General features: G+C 37.2%; 1 protein-coding gene across 1 annotated transcript; it reads right to left on the bottom strand.

The window, feature by feature from the left end:
• Positions 1–1,928: 1,928 nt before the first annotated feature.
• On the bottom strand, positions 1,929–25,815 carry pld3 (phospholipase D family, member 3). Its single transcript, XM_053623377.1, has 12 exons — positions 25,591–25,815; positions 20,712–20,784; positions 20,159–20,209; positions 19,666–19,811; positions 19,200–19,380; positions 16,453–16,570; positions 16,139–16,266; positions 14,641–14,838; positions 13,783–13,922; positions 12,169–12,334; positions 11,113–11,212; positions 1,929–5,463 (listed from the first exon to the last, which is right to left on the bottom strand). The coding sequence occupies exons 2-12, from the start codon at positions 20,736–20,738 to the stop codon at positions 5,270–5,272; spliced, it is 1,449 nt and encodes a 482-aa protein (XP_053479352.1). The 5' UTR covers positions 20,739–20,784; positions 25,591–25,815; the 3' UTR covers positions 1,929–5,269.
• Positions 25,816–26,235: the final 420 nt, after the last annotated feature.

Here is a 26,235-nt window from a genome sequence, read left to right as displayed (position 1 = left end):
GGAAAGTGAACTGAATCAAAGAACTGTCAACTTGACATAGAAACACCATCATTCTGAGAGTACAATAATGTGGAAATCATTAAACATGTACAGCAAAAGCAAGAATGCATTCTTTATGGACAGTACACATAAGTAGAATTGAAATTTAGGGTGCATTTACATTATGTGGGAGAGTTTATACAGATTGGAAAACTATATTAAAGCAAAGTAATAATATAAAAGCTTATATAATAGATTAAAATGAGTTATTATTATTATTATTATTATTTTTATTATTATTATTATTATTAATCTATTTTAAGAAGTCTCAAATTAAGCATAGGTCTATTGTGGAGCAAGACAACTGTATAAAACATAAGGCATTTGTCATAATCCTGATCTAAGCAAAACAGTGTATGACGTCATAAATGTTATGAGATGCCATGAATAATTGGCCAAGATTGGCCAAAGCATCTGGGCAGTGTTAAAACAGATATGCTGGGAAGAATATAGGGTTTTTCAGCTACGATCATCCAAAACCTATTTATAGGACAGAAAAGTGATTGAAGGCATTTATAAAGGCATGTGATATTACTAGCATTAATAGCTAGAGAATATTTACTTTGATTTATGTAGAAGAATGTTTATTAAGAAAGGGACATGCACAATAATGTCTCATGATGTGCATTTTTCTGCATTCAGCTGTTAGTGCACATTGAACATACAGCATTTCCGGTCAAAAGAGAACCTGTTTGGGATGATCATGTTTAGCAAATATGGCTTGTCATCTTATCTTGTATTTGTTAACAAATGCAGTTGATGTCATAACTTCACATATGCCTTGCAGAATCTGTAAAATGTTATATATATATATATATATATATATATACATACATACATATATTAAAGAGGGATCATAAAATTGTATTTTGTTTTTTTATTTAGTTCTGCCCCGAATAAGCTATTTCACATAACAGATGTTTACATAGTCCACAAGAGAAAATAATAACTGAATTTATGCAAATGAACCAGTTCAAAAGTTTATTCATACACAACTATTATAAAAAGTGCAAACATTCACTGATGTTCAAGAAGGCAAAAGACTACATTAAGAGCCAGGGGGATGTAAACTTTTGAACAGGATGTAAAAGTGTAAATTGTTATTTTGTTTAAAGATCTTATTGTTTTCATTTTGTACTGCCCCTCAGAAGCTACATAAGATATTTACAGTGGTGCTTTAAAGTTTGTGAACCCAATTAAACAAATGAGGCCAAAGTATTATACTTCTTCATTTATTTATTGAAGAAAATGAGCTAATATTATATACCTGTGAGTCACAAAAGTATGTGAACCTTTACTTTCAGTATCTGGTGTGACCCCCTTGTGCAGCAATAACTGCAACTAACGTTTCCAGTAACTGTTGATCGTCCTGTACATCGGCTTGGAGGAATTTTAGCCCATTCCTCAGTACAGAACAACTTCAACTCTGGGATGTTTCTATTGGATGAAGGTCAGGACTTTCGCTTGGCCGTTGCAAAACATTAACTGTATTCTTCTGTAACCATTCTTTGGTCATTGTTTTACTTTCTCTTGAGATTCAGTTCATGCTCAGATGTCCTGAAATGTTTCTTTAGAATTCACTGGTATAATTCAGGTTGCAGCAAAACAGGCCCAAATCATAATACTAACACCACCATGTTTCACAGATGGGATAAGGTTCTTATGCTGGAATGTAGTGTTTCCTTTCTCAAAACATAACACTTCTCATTTATGCCAAAAAAATTCTATTTTGTTCTCATCTGCCCACAAACCATTTTGCCTTCTAGATTGTCCATGTGATCTTTAGCAAACTGCAGATGGGCAGCAATGTACTTTTTGGAGAGCAATGGTTTTCTGCTTGCAACCCTGCCATGCACACCATTGTTGTTCAGTGCTCTCCTGATGAACATTAATATTAGCCAATGTGAAGTTCAGACTCTGATAGATCCCTGTTCTTTAAATAAATTAGTGCACTCACTCATACCCGATTGTCATCCCATTGATTGGAAACACCTGACTCTAATTTCACTTTCAAATTAAACTGCTAATCCTAGAGGTTCACATACTTTTGCCACTCACAGATATGTAAAATTGGATAATTTTCCTCAATAAATAAATGACCATGTATAGTATTTTTAACTCGTTTGCTTAATTAGGTTCTCTTTGTCTACTTTTAGGACTTCTGAAAATCTGATGATGTTTTAGGTCATATATAGTCAAATCTAAAGGGTTCACAAACTTTCAAGCACCATTGTACATGTTTCCCAGAAGACAAAATAATAACAATCGACACTGATCATCCTGTTAAAATGTTTACACTCCCTGGCTCTTAATGTATCGTGTTACCTTCTTGAGAATCAGTGAATGTTTGTAATGTTTCCACCTTTTGTAATAGTTGTGTACGAGTCCCTCAGTTGTCCTCACTGTGAAAAGATGGATCTCAACATCATATAGCCGCTGTTGGAAAGGGGTCAAATATGCAGAAGATGCTGGAAAAGAAAAGAATGTGCAGGACCTGGAGGATTTTTCTGAAGAACAGTGGGCAGTTTAACTGCTCAGGACAAACAAGGGACTTATGAACAACTCTCACAAAACATAAAAACAGTTGTGGATCATCCAAGAATCAAGTATATGTAAACTTTTGAACTGGTCCAATTGTGTAAATTCAGTTATTATTGCGTCTTGTGAATTATATATAAACATCTGTTATGTGAAGTTGCTTATTCAGGGCAGTACTAAATAAATTTTTAAAAAATGCAATTTTTATGATCCTTTTTTTTTTTTTTTTTAAAATTTATTAACATTTTCCAGATTTTCAAGGGGTATGTGCATTTATGACCTCACCTGTATGTTAATGAGCTCATGGGCTGAATCAGCAGGAAACTCTATATCGGTGGTCACCAACCCTCTTTTTGAAGATCTTCCTTCAGGTTTCATCTCCAGCCAAAATCTAACACACCTGTTTTAGTTGATCAGGAACTTCTTGAAGCAATGATTAGATGGCCAAGTGGGCACATTTATGTTTGGAGCTAAAGTCTTCAGGAAGGTAGATCTCAACGAACAGGGTTGGTGACCACTGCATTAACCTAACACAGCCATTTAACCTCATTACTTAAGAGAATTTGGAAACACTACCTTAACACATTAATTGTATCCTCATAAAGGGTATGTTAAAGAGCTGATGAGTTAAATCTTGGGTTTTAGAAATGTCTAACATGGGGAAAGCAAGAATTAAGTGATTTGAAAACACTGATCTGTCACACCAAAAAAAAAACATCGATTTTACTTTCATGAAAGGTGTGTTTATGGGCTGAATCAGATGTGTTAGAGCAAGACAATCATGTCTAAAAAAATAAGGAGTGAGAATCTGCTTAAGTATATTGCATTATCATTAATTAATGTAAGCAGTTCTATATTTTCATTCAAACACATATGTACTACACCAGTTACTCAGAAATGGTTACAGAAGAAAAAAAGTGAGTAAAAGTATTTATTCACTGAAAAGAAACACAAAAACATAATAGGTACAAATGGTAATGCATTTCAAGTAACATTTAAGGCAGCTAAATGACAGCAGCATAATTATTCTGAGACTTCTGGGTATCAGTGATCAGCTATAGATTTACCTGAGGAAATAAAATTCATACCAGTTTAATTTAAAAAATGCTACTAAAATATTAATAAAACACATGCATCTGCCCAGGTACAGGGTTTAAATTCCCTTTGTTACAAAAGACAAAAACAGTAGAATGTATCGCAGCTGTAAGCACGATAGTTTGGCAAAAGAAAGCATTACTGCCTTCAGTGCATCATCAGTCAACAGCGAAGACGTGCTTGATCTGAAGTTTGCTTCTTTAAGTTTCCACTGCAGCTACAAAAGCAATGTAGCTAACAAGTAAGGAAAATTTACTATCAACCAAATCACTTCTAACATACATTCCTGCTTTTACCCTTTGGAAATCAGAAATCCACTCCTCCTACCAGGACACCAAACATGGCTTGGCTGATCGACTACATTTGGAGTAGGGAGACAATATTCATTTTTGGCCAAACCATCGTTTTTGTGATAATGTGCAAGTGGATTATAATGCTATCTGTAATAACTGAGTCATGCAGGAAAAAAAAGGAAATTGTGAAGATGTAAACCTTCCTTATTGAAGTTCCCTCAATTATGTTCATTATGTGTTATCGTTTATGTAGTGCAAGGAGAAAACAGTTGATTGTGCACTGGACTGAACAACATGCCCTCTGTTCCAATTTTTTTTTTTTTTTCTTCTTATCCTCATTGACTTTCTTGTAGTTGCTATCGTATTGGCCATCTTATTGGCCATTCTGTTACTCAATCATCTCAAGTTGGTTAGAAAAATGCTGGATCTGGAATCAAGTCAACATCACTACAGAATTTAGAAACTCGAGTAAACCAAAAGGCAACCTGCTGCCATCTGATTGAAACATTTATCTTTCATTATCTGGGTTCAGGTTGTGTTTTATGATGCTACATGTCAACTTGCAATTTTTTTTTTTTTTTTTTGTGTAAAGGCAACCAAAGATGTAAATCTGAGAGGAAACAATTCAGCTACATTGTTCCAGCTGCACAGGTTGAGTGTGTTCCCAGATACTCCTCCCCTTACATGGCCTATGTTCTTAAAAATAAATGTTCTTCAATGGTTCTTTACAGCACCATAGGTTCTTCAAAAAACCTTCTTGTCAAGAACCATTTTTCATTGTATATGGTTCTGGAGTTGAGCCTTATGGTTCTTTGGAGATTAAAGAAGTTCTTTATGATTCATTATAGGTTCTTCAGAGCAGTGTATTGGTTCTTCAAGGTATTATCCCTTAACAGGTTAAAATGAAACCTATAAAGTGCTCCTGGCAGACATCACTCTTAAGAACCTTACTGTGGTTCCTTAAAGCACCAACTAAGGTTTTTTTTTAAAAAAAATTCAATTTCATTTTTTATAGATAACTTTATAGGTAACATAACATGGTTCCTTGTGGCACTACTGTGAAGAACCATTTGTGGGTTCTTTAAAGCACCAGTAAATAGATGGTTCTGTGAAGAACTTGAGAGTAAAATTTGCTTTGTGCAACTTAAAAGGATTCTCCTATGGCATCAGGCTGAAAAACCCTTTTGGGGTCTATATGGAACCTTTATTTTTAAGAGTGTAGGTGTTAGGTGAAGTTGATGAGGCCGTGTTAAATCGACACTGGAACACAAGGGAGTTTTAAGGTGCCCCCTGCTGGTTCTGTATTATATTTCACAGATCTGTTTGAGGTCACTGTTGTGGTTGAGTGGAGTGCTGTAGGGAGAATCCCAATCTCTGTCAAACACAGCCTGCAGCTGTTCTCTCACTGTAGATTCTGATGATGAGGTCGAAGCCTGATTCACCACTAACGCTGAGCCTGCTGTGTTTACAAAGTAATCGCCAGACCAGTTTGACGTTCCTGCATAACACAAAGGGAATAAAGAAAATTTGATTAGCTCTTATATGTCATTGCATTCTACAACTTCATGGGTGAGTGCTGCATCCAGGACACTGTGCATCATGTAATTCCAGCATCAAGAATTAATATTCAGAGGACATCTGATTAGAAAAACACTGATACATTAAAGAGAAATTATAGTACTTCACTGATAATCACAGAAAATATTTTGGTGTCTGGTTTATATGATTTAGTTCTTCAGTGTAGTAGATTTAGTGAATAAAACAATGTGTTAAATAAAATATTATGGATGATTCCACTGCTTTGAAGAGTAGTGTATTTAGTGTATACATGTGCTAAATCCTCATCAGGTTTTCTAGACTGCAGGTAAGACTTAGACTTTTGATGCTCAATATGCAGATTATTTATTTATTTATTTCATGGTAAATATGACTTGTGTGGAATTCAGACATGGTGCTACAGTGCTGTGGAAAAGTATTTGCCCCATCCTGATTTCTTCAGATTTTGTGTATTGTGTAAATTGTTTCAGAAATCAAAACAAAGTCAACCTGAGTAAACACAAAATACAGTTTTTAAATAATGTTATTTATTGAAGCAAAAAAGTTATCCAACACCAACTGGGCCTTTGTGAAAATGTATTTTCCCCCATAGTTACTAATTCCCCAAATCTATGAAACTGCATTCATAATGGGGTTCAGCTGGACTAAACACAACCAGGCCTAAATTACTGCAAACCCTGTTCAATCAAATCAACACTTAAATAGAACTTTTTCAACAGCATGAAGTTGGTTAAAAGGTTTACCCAGTAACACACTATGACAGAGTTGAAGGAAATTCCAGAAACGATGAGGAAGAATGTGATTGAAATACATCAGACTGGGAAGGGTTACACAGCTATTTCAAAGGCTCTGGGACTCTAAAGGACCACAGTGAGAGCCATTATCTCCAAATAGAAAAACTCGACACAGTAGTGAAGTGAACCTTCCCAGAAGTGGCCGACCTACCAAAATTCCTCCAAGAGCACAAAAACTACTCATCCAGGAAGTCACAAAAGAGCCAAGGACAACATCAAATGACCTACAGGCCTCTCTTGCATCAATAAAGGTCACTGTTCATGACTCCACTATCAGAAAGACACCGGACAAAAATGGCATCCATGGAAGAGTGGCGAGGTGAAAACCACTGCTAACCCAGAAAAACATTAAGGCTCGTCTGAATTTTGCCAAAACACAACCTGATGATCCTCAATCCTTTTGGGAGAATGTTCTGTGGACTGATTAGTCGAAAGTGGAACAGTTTGGAAGACAGGCGTCCTGTTACATCTGGTGTAGACCAAACACAGAATTCCACAAAAAGAACATCATACCTACAGACAAGCATGGTGGTGGAAGTGTGATGGTGTGGGGATGCTTTGCTGCTTCAGGGCCTGGGCAACTTGCAATAATTGAGGGAAACATGAATTCTGTTCTCTACCAGAAAATCCTAAAGGAGAATGTTCGGTCTTCAGTCCGTAAGTTGAAACACAAGTGCAATTGGATTATGCAGCAAGACAATGATCCAAAGCATAGGAGTAAGTACTAGTCTTAGAAGTAAGTGAAAGACTGATCTCCAATTATCAGAAGTGTTTGGTTATTGGTGTTTGGTTCAATTACTGCTGCTAAAGGTGGCAAACAGATTAAGTTTAAGGGGACAATTAGTTTTTCAAATGGGTGATAGGTGTTGGATAACTTTTTTTGGTTTGCATTAAAAAAACTAATGTGTGTTTACTCAGGTTGCCTTTGTTTTACGTTGTATTTTTCAAAAGCATGTACATACAGTAATTCTGTGTTATTATTTCTATTTGAAGTACATTGTAAGTAGTCATACTCTGTATTTACTAGCTGGTACATTCTAGTTACACCTTACACCATATGAATGTTCTATATAGGATTTTTATATATATTCTCCTTATTCCTGTGAACAATGATCATAGATGTTGTACAGCATGTTCTCACATATGCACCTAAGGTGTCGCAAGTATACATTTGTAAGTAAAGGGGAAGAAATTTGGGATTCGAATTCAGAGTTCGATGGAGTAGGACGTGAAGTTGGAGGCTCCTGCTGATTTCAATTAAAATTGTAATTAATTTGCGCTTTTTCGGTCATACAATAGATTTTGACTTATTCTACTCCATTTCCTTGTTTTCCGTTTCCTTGTTTCCACTTACTTATAACTTTGTGGCACGTTAAAATGTCTGGAAAGGACACGAAAACCCGTGGTAGCATTCAGACACGACTTCCCCTGAATCCACGTCGCCAAGCAGTGACCCTGACTTCACCGCACTCAGGCTTGAGCTGCTGACTTTACTGAGGAAGGACATTGCCGATATTTTAAAAAAGGAGCTCCAGGAGAATCTTGGGGGTGCGCTGTCTACTATCCAGCTTGACCTGCAGGCCGTGAAAACACAGCTGGCTAGTGATAAAGTTGCTACCGATGCTACCATATCAGCACTGAAAGGTACTATTGGGGAAATGGAGCACGCTCTCTCCGGTTGCACCGATGACATAGCTCAAATGAAGACTACTATCGAGTCCCTCTATGCGACCATGATTCAATTAGAGAATAAATATGAGGGTTTGGAGTCGAGGTCACGGCGCAATAACGTTAGGATAGTGGGAGTTCCAGAGGGAGCTGACAAATGTACAACTGCTGCTGTAGCGGCCTTGTTAAAATAGGCGTTTGGTCTGGAGAAGGAACCGGTTTTGGACCAGTCCCACCGGACCCTTCAACCGAAGCCCAAGCCTGGTGAACGACCACGAGCTATTGTGTGCAGATTCCACTATTACAGTGACTGTGTTGACCTTTTTTCGCCACGTGAGAGAGCTCCAGTGGATTAAAGTGAGGGATTTGACCATCTCCGTTTTCCCTGACTACATAGCCAAGATAGCTCGGGCCCGAGCCGCATTTAATGAGGTTCGGCGTCAACTTCATGATATTGAGGGCGCTCGCTATGGAATACTTCACCCAGCTCGGCTTCGCATTACATATAACGGTGTTCAGAAGGACTTTATTTCAGCAGAGGAAGCAGGAGACTATGTTAAACTCTTGATATCGGGGTGAACTGCATCACCTACACAGCGGCATCTTTTTTGCTCTTCTTTTATTTTTATTTTTTGCACTCAGCCTTCCAGCGCTTCTGTATTCGGATTTTTATTGAAGATATTGTCGTTGCATTACTTCGCCTAGATTTTGTGGACTTACTCCTCTTAAATCTACTTCTGTATTAATGTAATTTTTTTGGTTAGTTCAGCTTACTCTCTGAGTTTTCACATTGTGGACAACTTTTGGTTATTGTAGGATACACTGCTGTCTCATTTGTTTTATGGAGACTTTGAGTGTGGGAGTTTGGGGGATTGTGAGAGTAAGCAGAACATGCCAATGCTTTGAAGGATGTGAATTGGAAAGAGTAATGTTATTCAATTGCAAATCTGTTTTTAGAGGATTTAAACCTAACATGGTGAACATAATATATTATAGAATTCAAGCAATTTTACTGAGGTTATCTCATACAGTGTGGCAAGTAATAATCTGGAAAGAACTTTGTAATATCACAGTCTAAAACTGGATTTAAAGAGAAGCAAATCAGTAAATGAATCACATGTAAATGAATCATACATAAATGAATCACATGAAAATGTATCACATGAAAATGTATCATACGTAAAGGAATCACATGTAAATGAATCATATGAAAATGAATAAATAAATTAAAAGACAAAAAGGAAGAAATATAGTTATAAATTCAAGCTTTGAATGCATTTTAAAATGACTCAAATGGCTGCTTGTTGTCAGAAGAAACATTTCTCCTAAATAAATGTTCATTATGCACTGCATATTAAATTCTAAATTACTAAACAAATAATGACTAATTGTGTGAAATAAAGGATTAGACTGAGTGAGTCATGGCTGCATTTTGCTCAAAACATGCCAGTGACACATTACATTTAAAGAACAGGTTTTTTAAAAAAATACATAAATAACCAGCTGTTAATATTTCTGGTTTCACTGACTTTGGGAGGATACACTGAGCACCCTAATAAAATCAAAGTTTTATACTAAATAGCTATAGATTTCATCTACTGCAGTACAATTTTGCTGTAATGAAGTCATTCAAAATGCAGCTGAGAGTCTCACAAACATCCCCTAGGAAATGCAGCTACTGTTTCAGGAATATAAGAATTTAATAATCTTACACATTGTTCCTTTAACAATTTGGTCAAACAACTGTGAGTGATAATCCTGAACTCAATTCTTTTTTTTCCCCCTTGTTTTTCCCCCCTGATTTTCTCCCTATTGTAGCGGTGGCTAATTCCCCCCCAGCAGTTTTATCTCCCCCATCATACAACAGCTACCAACCAGAGAGGGTGAAGGTTCTCTGAGATACGTGAAGCCACTGTTCTGAACTGCTGCTCGTGCTGCATCACTCTGAGGAAAGTGCCATGCACTCTCTTCCACATGCATGTGCTCACAGATAACCATGACTGGCTACTGTCGCTGTGATTTGACACGGGAGATTGTGTATACCATCCCTCCCAGCCAGATCGCTCAGGATTCCTTTTTCATCAAGAATCGTGTAGATCTAATCTCAAAAGAAATTTCAGATTTTTGCTACAGTATTGTCTTTGCTTGGATGGGAACTTGCTGTATTGTGGAAATTTGCTGTACTCACAACAATCTTATAAACCATTAGCACAACATACACACATACACGCCCAAAAGTTTGGGGACATTTGACCATCACATCCATATGTGCCTTTTGAACATCCTATTACATATTTAATCCCTCTTTGTTGTTATAATAACCTCCACTTGCCCCGGAAGGCTTTCCACTAGATTTTGGAGCGTGGTTGTGGGGATTTGCCCATTCAGCCTCAAGAGCATTAGTGAGGTCAGGCAATGATATTAGCTGAGGAGGCCTGCAGTGAAGTTGGCACTCCAGTTCATCCCAAAGGTGTTCAGTGGGGTTGAGGTCAGGGCTCTGTGTAGGCCTCTTGGGTTCATCCACTCCAACTTTGTCAACAAACCGTGTCTTTATGGAGCTCACTTTGTACACAGGGGCAGTGTCATGCTGGAACAAGATTTGGCCTTTTAGTTCCAGTGAAGGGAAATTGTAATGCTACAGAATACAAAGACATTCTATACAATTATGTGCTTCCAACTCTGTGGCAACAGTTTGGGTAACAACCATATATGGGTCTGATGGTCAGGCATCCCCAAACCTTTGATATTACAGGTGGCTGTTGGACTTTTTTGTTTGTTTGTTTGTTTTTTCACGTTAAAGCAGCTTCAAACTGCAGACATGTCATGCCACAATTTTACCTTGCTAGCTAACATCCTTCACTGACACTTCATCGACAATTTATGGATGTTTGTTCTACATCACCTTACCTACTGGCATAAACAGAACACAAAGGAGTAAAACAGGGTAAAGGAGGAGTATTGGGTTTACAATTAACATACTCTTGGATTGGCCCCAATATTGATCTTCTGGATAAAGTTGGAATATCTCTAAATGCGATTAAAAAGTGCTAGCATGTAAATGTGTGACCAAATGTTGAACATTAACTGTACACAGTAAATAAGTGATTGAGAGATGCACAATTTCATACCTATATAGGCAACTCTGTCTGTCACCATGTACTTGTTATGGTTCACTCGAGCAAAGGGAATTTCCTTTTGACTAGGGCTGCTGGGAACGATGAAGATTTTCTGTAGAGAAAAAAATAAACAATAGTTCATATGATAGGAAAAATCATGCAGTTAGGAAACTAGATTTGGTAGTTGTTAGGTTACACTGTTTGTAAAATGATGCGCATGTAATGTGATCTTTACCCCATTTCAGTACTGTTTTTAGAATGTCCTTGCTGACTTCCCCTCACAACTTGGAAGTGCATAGCACTTATGGCACACAAGTGGCTTACAGAAAAACGGAACTGGTGACAATGTGGAGCAGAGTTTTAAAAATAGTCAACACAAAAACACAATTATGGATGAAGTGATTTTCTTGGTGATTAGCTTACAAGCTACATAAAGTCCAGTCTGAATATTACAAATAAAATATGTTTTTAAAATATTAATTATTTCAAAGTATTTATTTTTTATGGCTTACACTTCTAAACAGCTGGAAATTAAATTGAGTCAGATCGCAATTTTTATTAGCAAGTTTTGTTCCTGTTCTCTCTACATTAATGTTGACTTGATCCCTTGCCTCTCCAAGAGATCATCTAACATGTTTAACCTGTCGTTTTTGAACTGCTCCTTATGCTACATGCACTGTACCCACTTCTAGACACCTGAATTCACAGATGACCACGATTGGAAAAAGTGTCAATTTGATTGAGAAGGGAGAGTCCACCCAGAGAGCAGGGGCAATTTTGCTCTCTTAGACTCCCAAACACAGATTGCTGTAGGACAAGGGCATGCTGAAAGCAGTATTGAAATGGGGAACAAGTTTCTGATTCTGTGCAGATTCACAAGTTCATATTTCTCAATTTGGGAAAAAAGTATAAGATGCAGTGTAGAAGAAAACGGTTATAAAATCTGATTTTATACATCCAGCCCTGTTAGATTTGAGGAATTGACCTCTTGTGTGTTTCCCCTTGTTTACTTATTTGTAAAGCTTCTCATAGTGTGAAACATTTACATGCATTCTTACTGTCACTCACCACCTGAATGTCGAGGTTACTCTTTGAATCCTGTACAGATGCAAGCGAGCGTAAAAATGGGAACATGTCTTCAGAGGTGTTGTTCCAGCAACTGATCAGCAAACGCACATGAATCTTCCTCTCGAATGCCACACGCCTCAGTTCAGTGTCAATTTCAGCCCAGTATCTGGAACGCATACACGGTCAAAGGAACTGTGCCTTTCCACACTGTCAGTGTAACAGCACAATTAACAATTATCCCAGTCTAGTTCATGAATTCTAATTATTCTCCCATTTTATCTTTCAGTCCAACCCTTAGTGGTAGGCCAGTTGAAACTTGGTTAAAGCTGTAAGTGCTCAGGGTGAACTCATATGTAAGATTTTCTGGATAAAGGTATCAGCTAAACCAATAAATGAAAAATATAAATAAAGCTTGCCAGACATGCAGGGCGTGTGTGTCTGGGGGTGTGTGTGTGTGTGTGTGTGTGTGTATAATTAATGTCTTTAATTACACACTTTATTTAAAATCTTTATTTACAGTGCTGTGAAAAAGTATTGGCTTGATTTCTTCTGTTTTTGTGTACAACTCATACTAAATTGTTTCGGAAATTAAAACAAAATCTAAGATAGAACAAAGGCAACCTGAGTAAACACAAAATACAGTTTTTAAATGATAATGTTATTTATTAAACCAAAAAAGTTATCCAATATCAACTGGGCTTGTGTTCATGTTTGAGGGAAACATGAATTCTGTTCTCTACCAGAAAATCCTAAAGGAGACTATCTGGTCTTCAGTGCGTAAGTTGAAACACAAGCACAACTGCAGCAAGACAATGATCCAAAGCATAGGAGTAAGTCCTAGTCCTAGAAGTAAGTGAAAGACTAATCTCCAGTTAACGGAAACATATGGCTGCAGTTATTGTTGCTAAACGTGGCACAAACAGATTTTAAGTTTAAGAGGGCAATTAGTTTTTCACATGGGGTGACTGTGGCTCAGTTGGTAGTGCGGGTTGTCCACTAATCGTAGGGTTGGCGGTTCGATTCCCGGCCCACATGACTCCACATTCTGAAGTGTCCTTGGGCAAGACACTGAACCCCAAGTTGCTCCCAATGGCAAGTTAGCACCTTGCATGGCAGCTCTGCTACCATTGGTGTGTGAGTGTGTGTGTGAATGGGTGAATGAGAACCAGTGTAAAGCGCTTTGGATAAAAGTGCTATATAAGTGTGCCATTTACCATTTACATGGGTGGTGATAGGTGCTGGAATTTTTTTTTTTTTTTTGCTTCAGTAATAAAAACCATACTGTGTGTTTACTCAGGATGCCTTTGTTTTGTGTTGTATTTTGTTTGAAGATCTAAAACTTTTTAGTATGGCGCAAATCCAATTTTAAATTCTGCATTTTATTTTTTTGCATGGATCTGACCTGACAGTGATACCCAGTGTTCAAACCAGAAAGTCTCATTTTTAATTTTCTTAAGAGCTGCCTAACTTTTGTTTTATTTTTAAAACAGCTTGCAGGCCATTAAAAAAAAGTGGTAGTAATCTCTGCAGTAAACACAAAGGGAGTTAGGTGGGGGGAACACTGATACTGCTGCACAGATATTATTTTTCCATACTGTCAAAGATAACACACACCTTTTAGGAAATGAGAACTGCACAGCGGGCAGGTAGTCCATCACAGCAATGTAAACAAACCGCTGTGCATCGTTAATGACGCTTAAAATAGCCTGAAGATCTGAAGTTCTGCCCTCAGCACACAAAGATGGAGGAGAACTCTGGAAAGATATAATTATATAGTGTATATCCTCAATTAAATCAAATTGAAATAATAGATGGGTAATGACAAATATACTGATATGAACATGAAATAATTAAAGTGTTTTTACTATGATAGCATTTTTTCATGGTTTCATTATCTTTGCAATTTCTACTGGTAGAGCAAGGATCTAATATAGGATACATTTTTTTTTACTAACGTTCCACCAAACTAATAAATTTTGCTGGTATGGTTTGAGTCCACTTGTCCCTTCAGACAGAAGAGTCACTGCAAATCAATACAAAGTTATTGATCATCTTCATCTCCTGATGAAACATTTCTATCCTGATGAGATTTGTCTTTTTCAGGATAACCCTGCCTCCATTTACAGGGCAGGAAGGCTCACTGAATGGTCTGATGTGTAGGAAAATGGTGTAAGTCATAGGCTATGGCCTTCGCAGTCACAGATCTCACACCAATTGAATGACTATGGGAGCTTTTGGAGTGACGTGGTAGAGAAGTCAGAGCTCTCATCAAAACACCAATGGAGAGAATATCTTTGGAAGAATGGTGTTTCTCCCTTGAACACAGTTTCAGAGACTTGCACAATCTATGCCCAGGCACAATAAAGCTGTCCTGGTGGCTGTTTTTCTTTTAATATGTCACCTATCTGTATCTATAAGTATATTTTATATTTACTACATTTAGCTATTGTGAACACTCTATAGATCTCTTACCGACAGGTAAACTCTAGAGTCTGTCCCGTTGATTGGCAGCTGCATTGGTGTGTCTTTGTTAAAGGCTGTAGCGTATTGGCTGGGCCAGGGTGCAGGTATTGTCTTGCTCTCACCAAGGAACCAATAGGCTTCAAATATTTTCCCGAGGTCATCAGCAAGGCACTTACAGTCATATACCACAGCACCGAGCTCTTTCACCTGAGGAGTGAGTCAGAATTGAACAGAAGTGAGAGGGATGGGTGTGGCACAAGTGTGTGTGTGTGTGTGTGTGTGTGTGTGTGTGTGTGTGTGTGTGTGTGTGTGTGTGAATATGTTTATTAGGACTGATCCATGACTCACTGGAATTAAAGTGAAAAAAATGTATCCTTGCACCTAAAAGCCCTGGGGGTTTCAGCTGGGGGTTAGTGGACCAAAACAAACTTATAACGCACAATAAATATTATTAATAATTCTTAATAAAAAATATTTATGCAAAAATGCAGAGCTAAGCTTTTTATATTTGTATATTTGCTAAAATGATATTATGAATTCTGTTATCTTATCCGTTTTAAATAAATGCTTTTGTGCACACATGATCCTGATCCAAGATGGCGGCACGGAAGTAGCACGCAGCAGCCTCTCGGGATCCAAAATGGTGCTCTTGTTTTAGTAGTCCTGTGTCGTTTTTATGTAGCACCGTGGTCCTGGAGGAATGCTGTTTCGTTTCACTGTGTACTGTACCAGCTGTATATGGTTGAAATAACAGTAAAGCTACTAAAGTAGAACTATACTCTAACAACCAGATATTTCAGCTTCCCAGATACAATTCCACCAAGTCATGGCTTAGGGGGTGGAGTGTTGGCCACATTGAGTGGAAAAAGTGATTCTGGTTATCCAGGTTGGTGGTCCTCATAATTTAATAGCATTCAGCTACACCATGAATTTTTGTTTCTATTTATGAATTACAGCCTCAAGAAGTAAATTTTAACCACTAAACATGTCTTCACTAATCAACTAGATACAGGGTAAGATGGATATTGTATACATTTGATTTCTTGCTGAACTATTTATCTATGAAATTTTTACTATGTTCCTTGTTAGCTATGGGCCTCTTCCTCCTTATAGTTTATCATGCTTGAACACACTGGATCTTATCGGCATAATTTGATATGTGCATAATATAATATGATATAATATTTAGTAACTAAAATTATGAGCACGGAGATTAATTGGCATAATGATTCATGACTAATCAGATTGGTTCTGACCTTGTTATTGGACAAAGAGGAATCTAAGGGATGCTAGAGCAGCACTCTTAACCACTCTTACCAAGTGCCGGTGAAACAAAAGACAACAAAATACTCTAATCAAATATTTTTTACATAAAAAAACACATGGTTTTCTAAAATGGCCAGTGGTCCCAAAGAAATGTTGATACACAGATACAGCAATTAACTAGAAGTTATTTATGATCATAGTTAAGAATTTATTAAAGATATGCTGTATATAATAAAGACACCTGAGTTAAGGATCTCCAGTCCATGTTGGCACTACCGATGTAAATGTGCTTCTTATCGACCACCCAGAACTTAGTGTGCAGCACACCAGTAGTTAAATCTCGCATGTTTACATCCCTCACGTCGGCACCTTAGAGACACAACAACCTGTTTAACATGTCTGCCAAAAACACTGAACACTTTTCCAAAATGCAGCTCTATGTTCTTAACCTAGTTTCTGTTACAAAGATAAAGAACCAAACCCCAATACAGTTCATTACTGCTCAAACAGCAGGCTGTGCGTGAGAGACAGACAGACAGACAGACAGAGACTGACCAGCATTAATAAGCAGCTGGATGTCACGCTGTGGCTGTCTTTCCTGAGGAGTGTTCACAGCGATGCGCACAGAGATTTTCCCAGAAAGCTCTACAAGTTCCTGCATGATCTCCTCACCCTATAAAAAACACACAGAGAATATTGCAGAAAAATGCCACAGAATTATGCCAAATATTACAAAGACTTTTAGTCCTCATCTGACAAACTTGTGGCTTTGCTAATTACTATATAAACACAGTGCCCTCCACTAATATTGGCACCCTTGGTAAATATGAGAAAAGAAGGCTGTGAAAAATTGTCTTTATTGTTTAACCTTTTGATCTTTTGTTCAAACAATTCACAAAAATACTCTACTCCTATTGATATCAAACAATTGCAAACAAAACAGGTTTATATATATATATATATATATATATATATATATATATATATATATATATATATATATATATATATATATATATATATATAAACACCTTTGTTAAATATATGTGTGCAACAATTATTTTAGTCAGTACTCTGTGCTACCTCCCTTTTCCAAGATAACAGCTGTGAGTCTTCTCCTGTAATGCTTGATGAGGTTGGAGAATACAAGGCAAGGGATCTGAGACCATTCCTCCATACAGAATCTCTCCAGATCCTTCAAATTTCGAGGTCCACGCTGGTGGTCTCTCCTCTTCAGTTCACCTCACAGGTTTTATATGGGGACTGGGATGGCCATGGCAGGATCTTGATTTTGTGGTCAGTAAACCATTTTTGTGTTGATTTTGATGTATGTTTTGGATCATTGTCCTGCTGGAAGATCCAACCACGGTCCATTTTAAGCTTTCTGGCAGAGGTAGTCAGGTTTTCATTTAATATCTGTTGATATTTGATGGGGTCCATGATGCCATGTATCCTAACAAAATGTTCAGGTCCTCTGGCAGAAAAACAGCCCCAAAACATTAAAGAGCCACCACCATATTTAACCATGGGCATGAAGTACTTTTCCATATGACTACATCTCTGTGTGCGCCAAAACCACCTCTGGTGTTTATTGCCAAAAAGCTCTATTTTGGTTTCATCTGAAATTATAACCCGATCCCATTTGAAGTTCCAGTAGTGCCTGGCAAACTGAAGATGCTTGAGTTTGTTTTTGGTTGAGAGTAGAGGCTTTTTTCTTGAAACCCTTCCAAACAACTTGTGGTGATATAGGTGACTTCAGATTGCAGTTTTGGAGACTTTCTGACCCCAAGACCCAACTAACTTCTCAATTCTCCAGCTGTGATCCTTGGAGATTTTTTAGGCCACTCGAACCCTCCTCTTCACAGTGGGTTGAGACAATATCGACATGCGTCCTCTCCCAGGGTGACTCATAACATTTCCAGTTGACTGGAACTTCTTAATTATTGCCCTGATGGTGGAAATGGGCATGTTCAATGCTTGTGCTATTTTCTTATAGCCACTTCCCATTTTGTGAAACTCAACAACCTTTTACCGCACATCACAGCTATATTCCTTGGTCTTACCAATTGTTATGAATGACTAAGGGAATTTGGCCTATGTGCTACCACATATTTATACCCCTGTGAAACAGGAAGACATGATTGAACAATTTCATGTTCCTAGTCAATCAGGTGTACTAAAAATGTAAAATATCAATGGTATGTCAAATATATTTTTCTCATATTGATTCATAGGGGTGCTGAAAGGAAATTCTCTTATATCATGTATTTTCTTATATTATGAACTGCTGTCAAATACCTATGATGAATGTATTCATTTAATTACCTCTTTGAATAAACTGATCAACTGCCATCCCTTATTATAGCTGACACATGTATTTTCTATATCTTGAAAAGACTTATTTTCATAGTGTGCTGTGTGTTTTGTCTAAACCTGTCTAGCACCTGCACAAGTAGAAACCCGCCTACTACACAATGCTGTTATCGATGTGTATAAATACTCCTGTTCTAGACAAAATAAACTGGATGTCTCTGTGAACAGCATTGTGTCAGTGTGTGTTCATTTAGACTCTCCAGGCACCTGAATACTCTGTGATAAATCACACTTTCTAGCTCACAGCAGCACAGAACTAAGAGTTAATAGAAGTAAAAGGCTGAGAAGGCATGACGGAAGATCTGAAAGACATAATCTGAGATTCCTTTGTCTCTAACAGGTGCCAATAATTGTTCCACACCTACAGGTGAATCTCAAAAAAATTCAATAAAGTTAATTTATTTCCCATAATTTAGTTCAAAACAAGGAACTTTCATATATTCTAGATTCATTACACATAAAGTGAAATATTTCGAGCCTTTTTTGTTTTAATCTTGATGATTACAGCTTACAGCTCATGGAAATCAAAAATCCAGTATCTCAAAATATTAGAATAAAGAATTTATAATACAGAAATGTTGACCTTCTGAAAAGTATGTTAATTTATGCACTCAATACTTGGTCGGGGCTCCTTTTGCATGAATTACTGTAACGCGGCATGACATTATATTATATTTTATATATATATATATATATATATATATATATATATATATATATATATATATATATATATATATATATATATAAAGAAATAACTGATAAATAGACAGATCAAAAGAATATACAGGTAGAAAGACAGGTAGACTAATAGAGAGACATACATTCAAACAGAAAGTGAGCAGACAGGTATGATGTTATAGAGAATGAAACAGACAGACTATTTCAGATTTCATAATCGTATAACATCATGCCCAAAGTATCTTCACCTGATTGGCCGTTGGCTCATGTGTGTGTGTGTCCTCGTTAGTGAGGGTCCAGTAGAACGAGGCAATGTCCAGACTGCTCTGCGCCTCTGACAAGAGACTCTGCCATGCCTGATAGATGGATGGATTACCAACAGACGAGTTGAATTCCAATCCCACTGGGATGCTCTCCACCAGTACCAGTCTGTAAACACACACACACACACACACACACACACACACACAATATAAAGTAAACACATAGCTGAAGCAAGGATCAATGTAAATGTCTAAAAGTACCACTGAGGGAAAAAAAAGGTAAAGCATGTTTTAGAAAGAGTGTGTGACAGAAAACACAAGATGAGGGTACAGATACAGTTTCACCTGCAGAGCTCAACACTATCCAGGTAGACAGACATATAGCTATACAGATATGCAGATATATGCATCTTTACAAGCATGTTTTCTACAAGCATGTGTGTGTTCTCACCTGCAGGTATCAGTGCAGGGGTGTGCCATGGGAGGATTTGTCTTTGGGCCAGATGTTAACATTGAGGGAATTAGGAGTGTTTGAATGCTAAACATCATGAGCAGCACAGCAGTGAGAAGGGTGAGGATCAGAATACACCTGGAATACTACACAAACACACACAGTGTTAAATGGACATAAAATATGCATGACTTCTCCCCCGCCCCAGTTTTCATCCCTGTGAGTCTAAATAATATTCACTTCTACCTTTAAGAAAGCTTTTTTTCCTGTTTACTGGTCATTTCAGCTGTGTGAGCTTTGCCCTAAATGGAGTTTTGTGGGTGTCACCAAATGCTAATCAGCTGTGCTGAGCATGTGCCTGGTAATTTATGGGTGATTATGAAGAAAACCAGCGTTTGTAAATCCGGTGGATCTTTTTAGTTCGGTTTCACACAACTCGCACAACAAAGATTCTCTGTCAAATGTGTCTTATTTATGTTGTATTCTTTTGTACCTTTTGGAGTTTCAGAAGACTCTCTCTTTTACTCGACTCCACATCAGCCATCTGGATAGAAATTAGACCACCAAATGAACCCGGAGTTTGTAAAAATGATAATATGATATATGATTAATAATAAATTCCTGGTCTGATCATCCCTTGTTGATCTGTACGCAGATAAAAAAAATAATAATTGTTTTAAGACATTTTAAGGGTCAATTTTAATCTTATTCAGTACTTTATCACACAAATTAGATTGTCTGTCAGATAGAGGATGACATAAAAAGGATGACATGAAAAAAAAACCAGTATTTAATATAGATTAGACAGCTGAAGAATCACATTTAATTTTTAACATTTGATTACAATTGTCTATTGACAAATGCATGAATCTCTCCTATACCCTACAAGTACAGCATGACTATAAGGATGCTTCAACTTCAGATTTCCAAGTCACATTATATCCTTCATAACAGTACATTATCACAGCCGTGATGCGATTACTGAGACCCTATGAAGCCTTCATTTAGACTTTAAAATTGCAAATCACACAAAACTGTACCTTTACCTTTTCATATGCAACATCAGACTTCATGCTTGCAGACCTCAGAGACACATCGGAGGCGAAACAGGAATCAGTACTAGAAGGAGAAATGTCACAAACACGTTCAGAAACCAAGCAGGCACCTTAACACACACACACACTGCTATCCATATGTGGACAATTATAACGTTTATTTGCTTGCTCCATATTTACAAAAAGAAAATGAAATCCAAATTCCCTAAATTTATGCTATAATAAAATGGACAAAAGTTGGCACATGCCAATAAACAGTTCCCAGATATACACGGTAATCCATGACACTTTAAAATATGATTTCCCTACATTACAGTAGTGACAAGCCTAAATAGGCAAAATTCTTAGGCAGAGAAAAAGAATGTGCAAGTCAAAAGCCAGAACAAGGACAGATGTCTGCTACATCCTTGCTTATTTTAAGTCATTCATCTGTCTCCCTTTTAAAGGATCACTGTGTGTGTTCTACTCAGCGAAGGCAATTCTATCATTTTAGTAGCAATCTACAATTTCAGTGATCATCAAAACGATAATAACATGGCGTGCCATGTCAAAACATTTTGGCAATAATTGTGATTTAGAAATGTAATACTGGTCAGTGTCTATACAGAACAAGATGTATCAGAACTCTCATTGCATGCATACTCTGGGGCAAAAAAAAAGGCCCAACCAAAAAAAAGGACATGCCATTTAGTCTTTTCAACAGAATAAGTTAATTACTAATAAGTTAATAACTTTATTAATCAATATATCATATATGCAATACATAAGGAATTCAGCAGGATGGAGTGTTTTAACAGTCCTGAATTGTTTTTTTTCTCTTATAACAATATGTTAACAATTGCTCAAGAAGGCAACATACTACATTAAGATCCAGGGGGATGTAAACTTTTGAAGAGGATGATCAGTGTAAGTTATTTCACAATACAGCTTTTCATGTTAGCAAGAAATCAGAAGGCTGAGTTAGTTGTATTACCATGAAGTGGATCCACATTTTGAATGATCTGCAACACTTTTATGGCATTTTCTGCATGTATGTGGTGTGCAGAAATATGTGTGCTTGTGTGCGTCTGTGTTCGTGAAAGCCCTTTACAAACTACTGCTGTTCCTAAACACACAATGTTTTTCTATATGAAGTGCTCAGCCAGCTCACAATGCAGAAAGTGCTTGAGGGTTGTTTTTGATGACTGTGCACACTGCGAGTGCATACACACACACACACACACACAAAGACAAACGACAAACTCCTGAAACACAACACAGCCTGTACGAGGAAGTTATTTTTTCGTCACAGGGGAAAAAAAAGAAGATGTGCAGGTGATCTCTTCAGTTCTTAGACATGAGGATAAAGTTTTGTGTTATTGCAGCACATCATAACGTTTGTAATATAATGGTTGCAATGTGAATTTAAAAAAATAAGCAACACACTGCTGAGAAAGAGTATTTGCTCCATCCCGATTTCATCTATTTTTGTGTATATCTCATGCTAAAGATAAAACAAAGGCAATCTGAATAAACACAATACAGTTTTTAAATGATAATATTAAAGCAAATAAGTTATCCAATACCGACTCAATACCTGTGCGAAAATTTATTTGCCCCCGTTATTAATTCCCCAAATCTTTGAAACTGCATTCATAATGGGGTTCAGCTGGACTAAACACAACCAGACCGGATTACTGCAAACCCTGTTCAATCAAATCAACACTTAATTAGAACTTTTTCACAGCATGAAGTTGGTTAAAAGGTTACCCAGTAACACACTATGACAGAAAAATTCCGGAAATGATTGAAATACATCAGTCTGGGAAGGGAACAAAGCTATTTCAAAGGCTCTGGGACTCCAAAACGACCACAGTGAGAGCCATTACCTCCAAATGGAAAAACTTGGCACAGTAGTGAACCTTCCCAGAAGTGGCCGACTTTCCAAAATTCCTCCAAGAGCACAACTACTCATCCAGGAAGTCACAAAAGAGCCAAGGACAACATCAAAGGACCTACAGACCTCTCTTGCATCAATAAATGTCACTGTTCATGACTCCGCTATCAGAAAGACACCGGGCAAAAATGACATCCATGGAAAATGAGGCGAGATGAAAACCACTGCTAACCCAGAAGAATATTAAGACTCGTTCGAATTTTGCCAAAACACTCCTTGATGATCCTCAGATCTTTTGTGAGAATGTTCTGTGGACTGATGAGTCCAAAGTGGAACTGTTTGGAAAACAGGGGTCCCGTTATAGAGCAGACCAAACACAGAATTCCACAAAAAGAACATCATACCTACAGTTTAGGATGGAGGAAAGCATAGGAGTAACCACCTCAATTTTGCTCAAAAAAGCAAAAAAGTTTTAGAGTGGCCTAGTCAAAGTCCTGACTTGAACCAATTGAGATGCTGTGGCAGGACCTTAAGCAGGCAGTTCATGCTCAAAAACCATCCAATGTGGCTGAATTAAAGCAGTTCTGCAAAGAAGAGTGAGCCAAAATTCCACCACAGCACTGTGAAAGACTGATTTCCAGTTATCAGAAGCGTTTGGTTGCATTTATTGCTCGTAAAGGTGGCACCTTTAGCAGATTTTAAGTTTAAGGTTTTTCACATGGGTGATAGGTGTTGGATTTTGCTTCAATTAAAATAAATAAATAGAAACTGCATTATGGGTTTACTCGGGTTGCCTTTGTTTTATATTGTATTTGGTTTGAAGATCTGAAACTATTTAGCATGAGATACACAAAAACAGAAGAAATCATCTTCACAGCATTGAATATTGCTAGTGTGTCACTGCAGGATTATACCAAGATGTTGTTTCTTCATCCAAATCAACCTCAAACACATACTATGTTTAATAATTATTATATTTATGATTGCATGAGAGGTTTGCTTAGTTTATCCACTGAGATTTTGACTTGAAAGATAAAATACAACTGAAACAGCAGCACTGGTTCTTTGTTCAGTGCCATGTTTCTAGCTTAACCAACAGCATTCAGTGTGCTGTGTATATTTTGTTTAAAAACAAACAACTAAAAAAATGAAAGGACATGCTGTTACAGGAAAATATTCAGTAACTGGGTGATGTGATGAAGTTACTGTCCTTTAATAACACATCCCAAATTATTTTATTCCTCTTATACCACAGCAATTAGTCAATTATTTTAATTTTATTCACTTTTATTTTTTTATCAGTTACATTTACTATTGTGGACTATCCGCAAAACAAGTTAGTTCCTGTTATCACTTATGTTATAGCAGCCGTAATCAGCCTCTCTTTTTTCCCCTTTCTCTTGAATAAGACAAAAAAAGCAATTTGTCATGTTACAGAGAATGTGGGAAGCACAACACCACATCCTGTGGCAGAACCCTTACTGAGTGTTACAAAGTGCTGACACTGTAGACCCCTTCCAAAAATTATAAATGTATGCCTCTAAGCTCTTTGTTAAATTACAGCACAATTTTCAAATCCCAATACAAATTCTTACTACAGAGAAACAATATTAGAAAGATTAATATAAAATTACAGCCAGCACTACTTTCAGAGTTAATAGACAATGAACGATCACCTCCTGACCAATCGAAACGGAGAATTCGCCAGCACTGTGGTATAATTAATTTTATTTTATAGCCTTATACAGCCTTGAGACAGGACTGCCACCACTCACGAACTCAATACTGCAGTCATCAGTAGCCATGTTGGTTCTGTCCATTATCTACCACAAACCCTTCTCATTCTGTTGCATGCTGCAGGATGGGACAGGTTAATGCTGAAAATGTATATTGCTGCATATTTGATATAGAGTTCAGCTTCTTTCAGTTCTATACACTCAAAAAGCTCACAGAATGCTCCACATGTATGAGAGTTAACACACTGATTATAACATTTTAAGGCTGTTTGTTACTAGAAAAGTGCCAATGAATGTGCAGGTTATATGATACATCACTGTGTACAACATGCACTACGTTGTTTTCGTGGCCACTTCACGTGAGTGTCCCAGCGATTAAAAATAAGAAGCTAGTACATGAGCACAAGTGACTAATGTACACACGAGAAGTGAAGGTGAATGACGGAGCTGAATCCTGAACGAGACACTGTAGGACTTCAACAGTGATCAGTGAGAACATGTAGTCATGTTTGTAAAGACAACGAAATGAGATGTGTCTCTACAGCCCAAATCATTTGACATTTATTACATTTATTAAATATGATTTGAATGTGAAATATGATTCAAAAGACAACACGGTAAGAGCAACAGTTTGAGTTGAGACATTTGATTATCTCTCTGTAGTGCAAAGCACAGACGCACAAACAAAAAAAAAAATCCCTGAAAGATGTTCTTATATGAAAATACTGGTTATATGCTCATATTACACTTTTAGTACACGATTTACAATATTGCCAATGACAAATGACAAGTATTCTTCCTTCAAGTATCTGTTCTTTACATCATATTTGTCATGAAGGTATGAAATGTTGCCTAGGTTGAGAAGAGAACAAAACATTCTGCCAGAAATATTTCCACAACTGAACGCAGACTTGATCTTTATCTCCACAAACTGCTGCCTACCTATAGGAGTTAAATTCCTAACTCATATATACTAACACCAGCTTCTCATATAGGCAAAGCAGTTTTATAAACACTGACAGCATTGTGTATTAGTATGTGTAGTGTTATGCATTTTCTCCTTTTATTTACATAAACACTATTTGCACCTCACAGAAATGCACAAGTAGAGGATGTATTCTAGCTAGTAAAACATAGGTTTTACTTTCTTTGCATATACTAAATGTAACGTTTATATCTAAGCACATTATTATTCACTTTGTTTAACCTAGCTTCATCTAAAGGAAACACAGAGTGAACATGCACTAATCAGTCTTACCTTTAATGATGATTTCCTTTATGATGAACAGACTGACTGAGAGACAACAATAAGACAACACTAAGAAAGAAAGAACAACTTCTAAAAGAGAAATGAAACACAAGCGCGTCTGCAGTTTCGCTGCGCCGATATGCGCTCGCGTTTGGTTTCCTTACTTCCTCGCCCGTGCACGTGCAAGCATGTGACCAGCGTTTCAAGAGCCGACCAACGGGTGGAGAGAAAGTCAAGTGACGTCATGCCACTTTATGCCACTCCAGCGGCTTTGAAAGAGACAGTTGCGACACGCTTCGATCGCGCCGCCACGTAGTCACGTGGTTCATGTAGCTCTCAGTAGTTTACATTTAAATTTATTCATTTAGCAGACGCTTTCTTGAGTTCTCGAAAAGCAAAGTGCACAGAGTAGAGGTGTAAGTGCCAGAATAAGATATATATATATATATATATATATATATATATATATATATATATATATATATATATATGTATATATACACACACAGTGAGGGGAAAAAAGTATTTGATCCCCTGCTGATTTTGTACGTTTGCCCACTGACAAAGAAATGATCAGTCTATAATTTCAATGGTGGATTTATTTGAACAGTGAGAGACAGAAAAACAACAAAAAAATCCAGAAAAACGCATGTC

The sequence above is a fragment of the Ictalurus furcatus genome, chromosome 4 (assembly GCF_023375685.1).
Source record: "Ictalurus furcatus strain D&B chromosome 4, Billie_1.0, whole genome shotgun sequence".
Classification (NCBI taxonomy): domain Eukaryota; kingdom Metazoa; phylum Chordata; class Actinopteri; order Siluriformes; family Ictaluridae; genus Ictalurus; species Ictalurus furcatus.
The sequence above is the reverse complement of the archived record's forward strand: the minus strand, read 5'-3'. Positions and strand labels throughout refer to the sequence as shown.

Coding starts and splice junctions, on each gene's coding strand:
- pld3 (XM_053623377.1), bottom strand. CDS start 20,738: ATGAAGTCTGATGTTGCATATGAAAAG. Junction 16,267..16,452: donor CCAGCTGCTTATTAATGCTG/GTCAGTCTCTGT, acceptor TGTGTCTCTAAG/GTGCCGACGTGAGGGATGTA. Junction 13,923..14,640: donor ACTCTAGAGTTTACCTGTCG/GTAAGAGATCTA, acceptor ATATCTTTCCAG/AGTTCTCCTCCATCTTTGTG.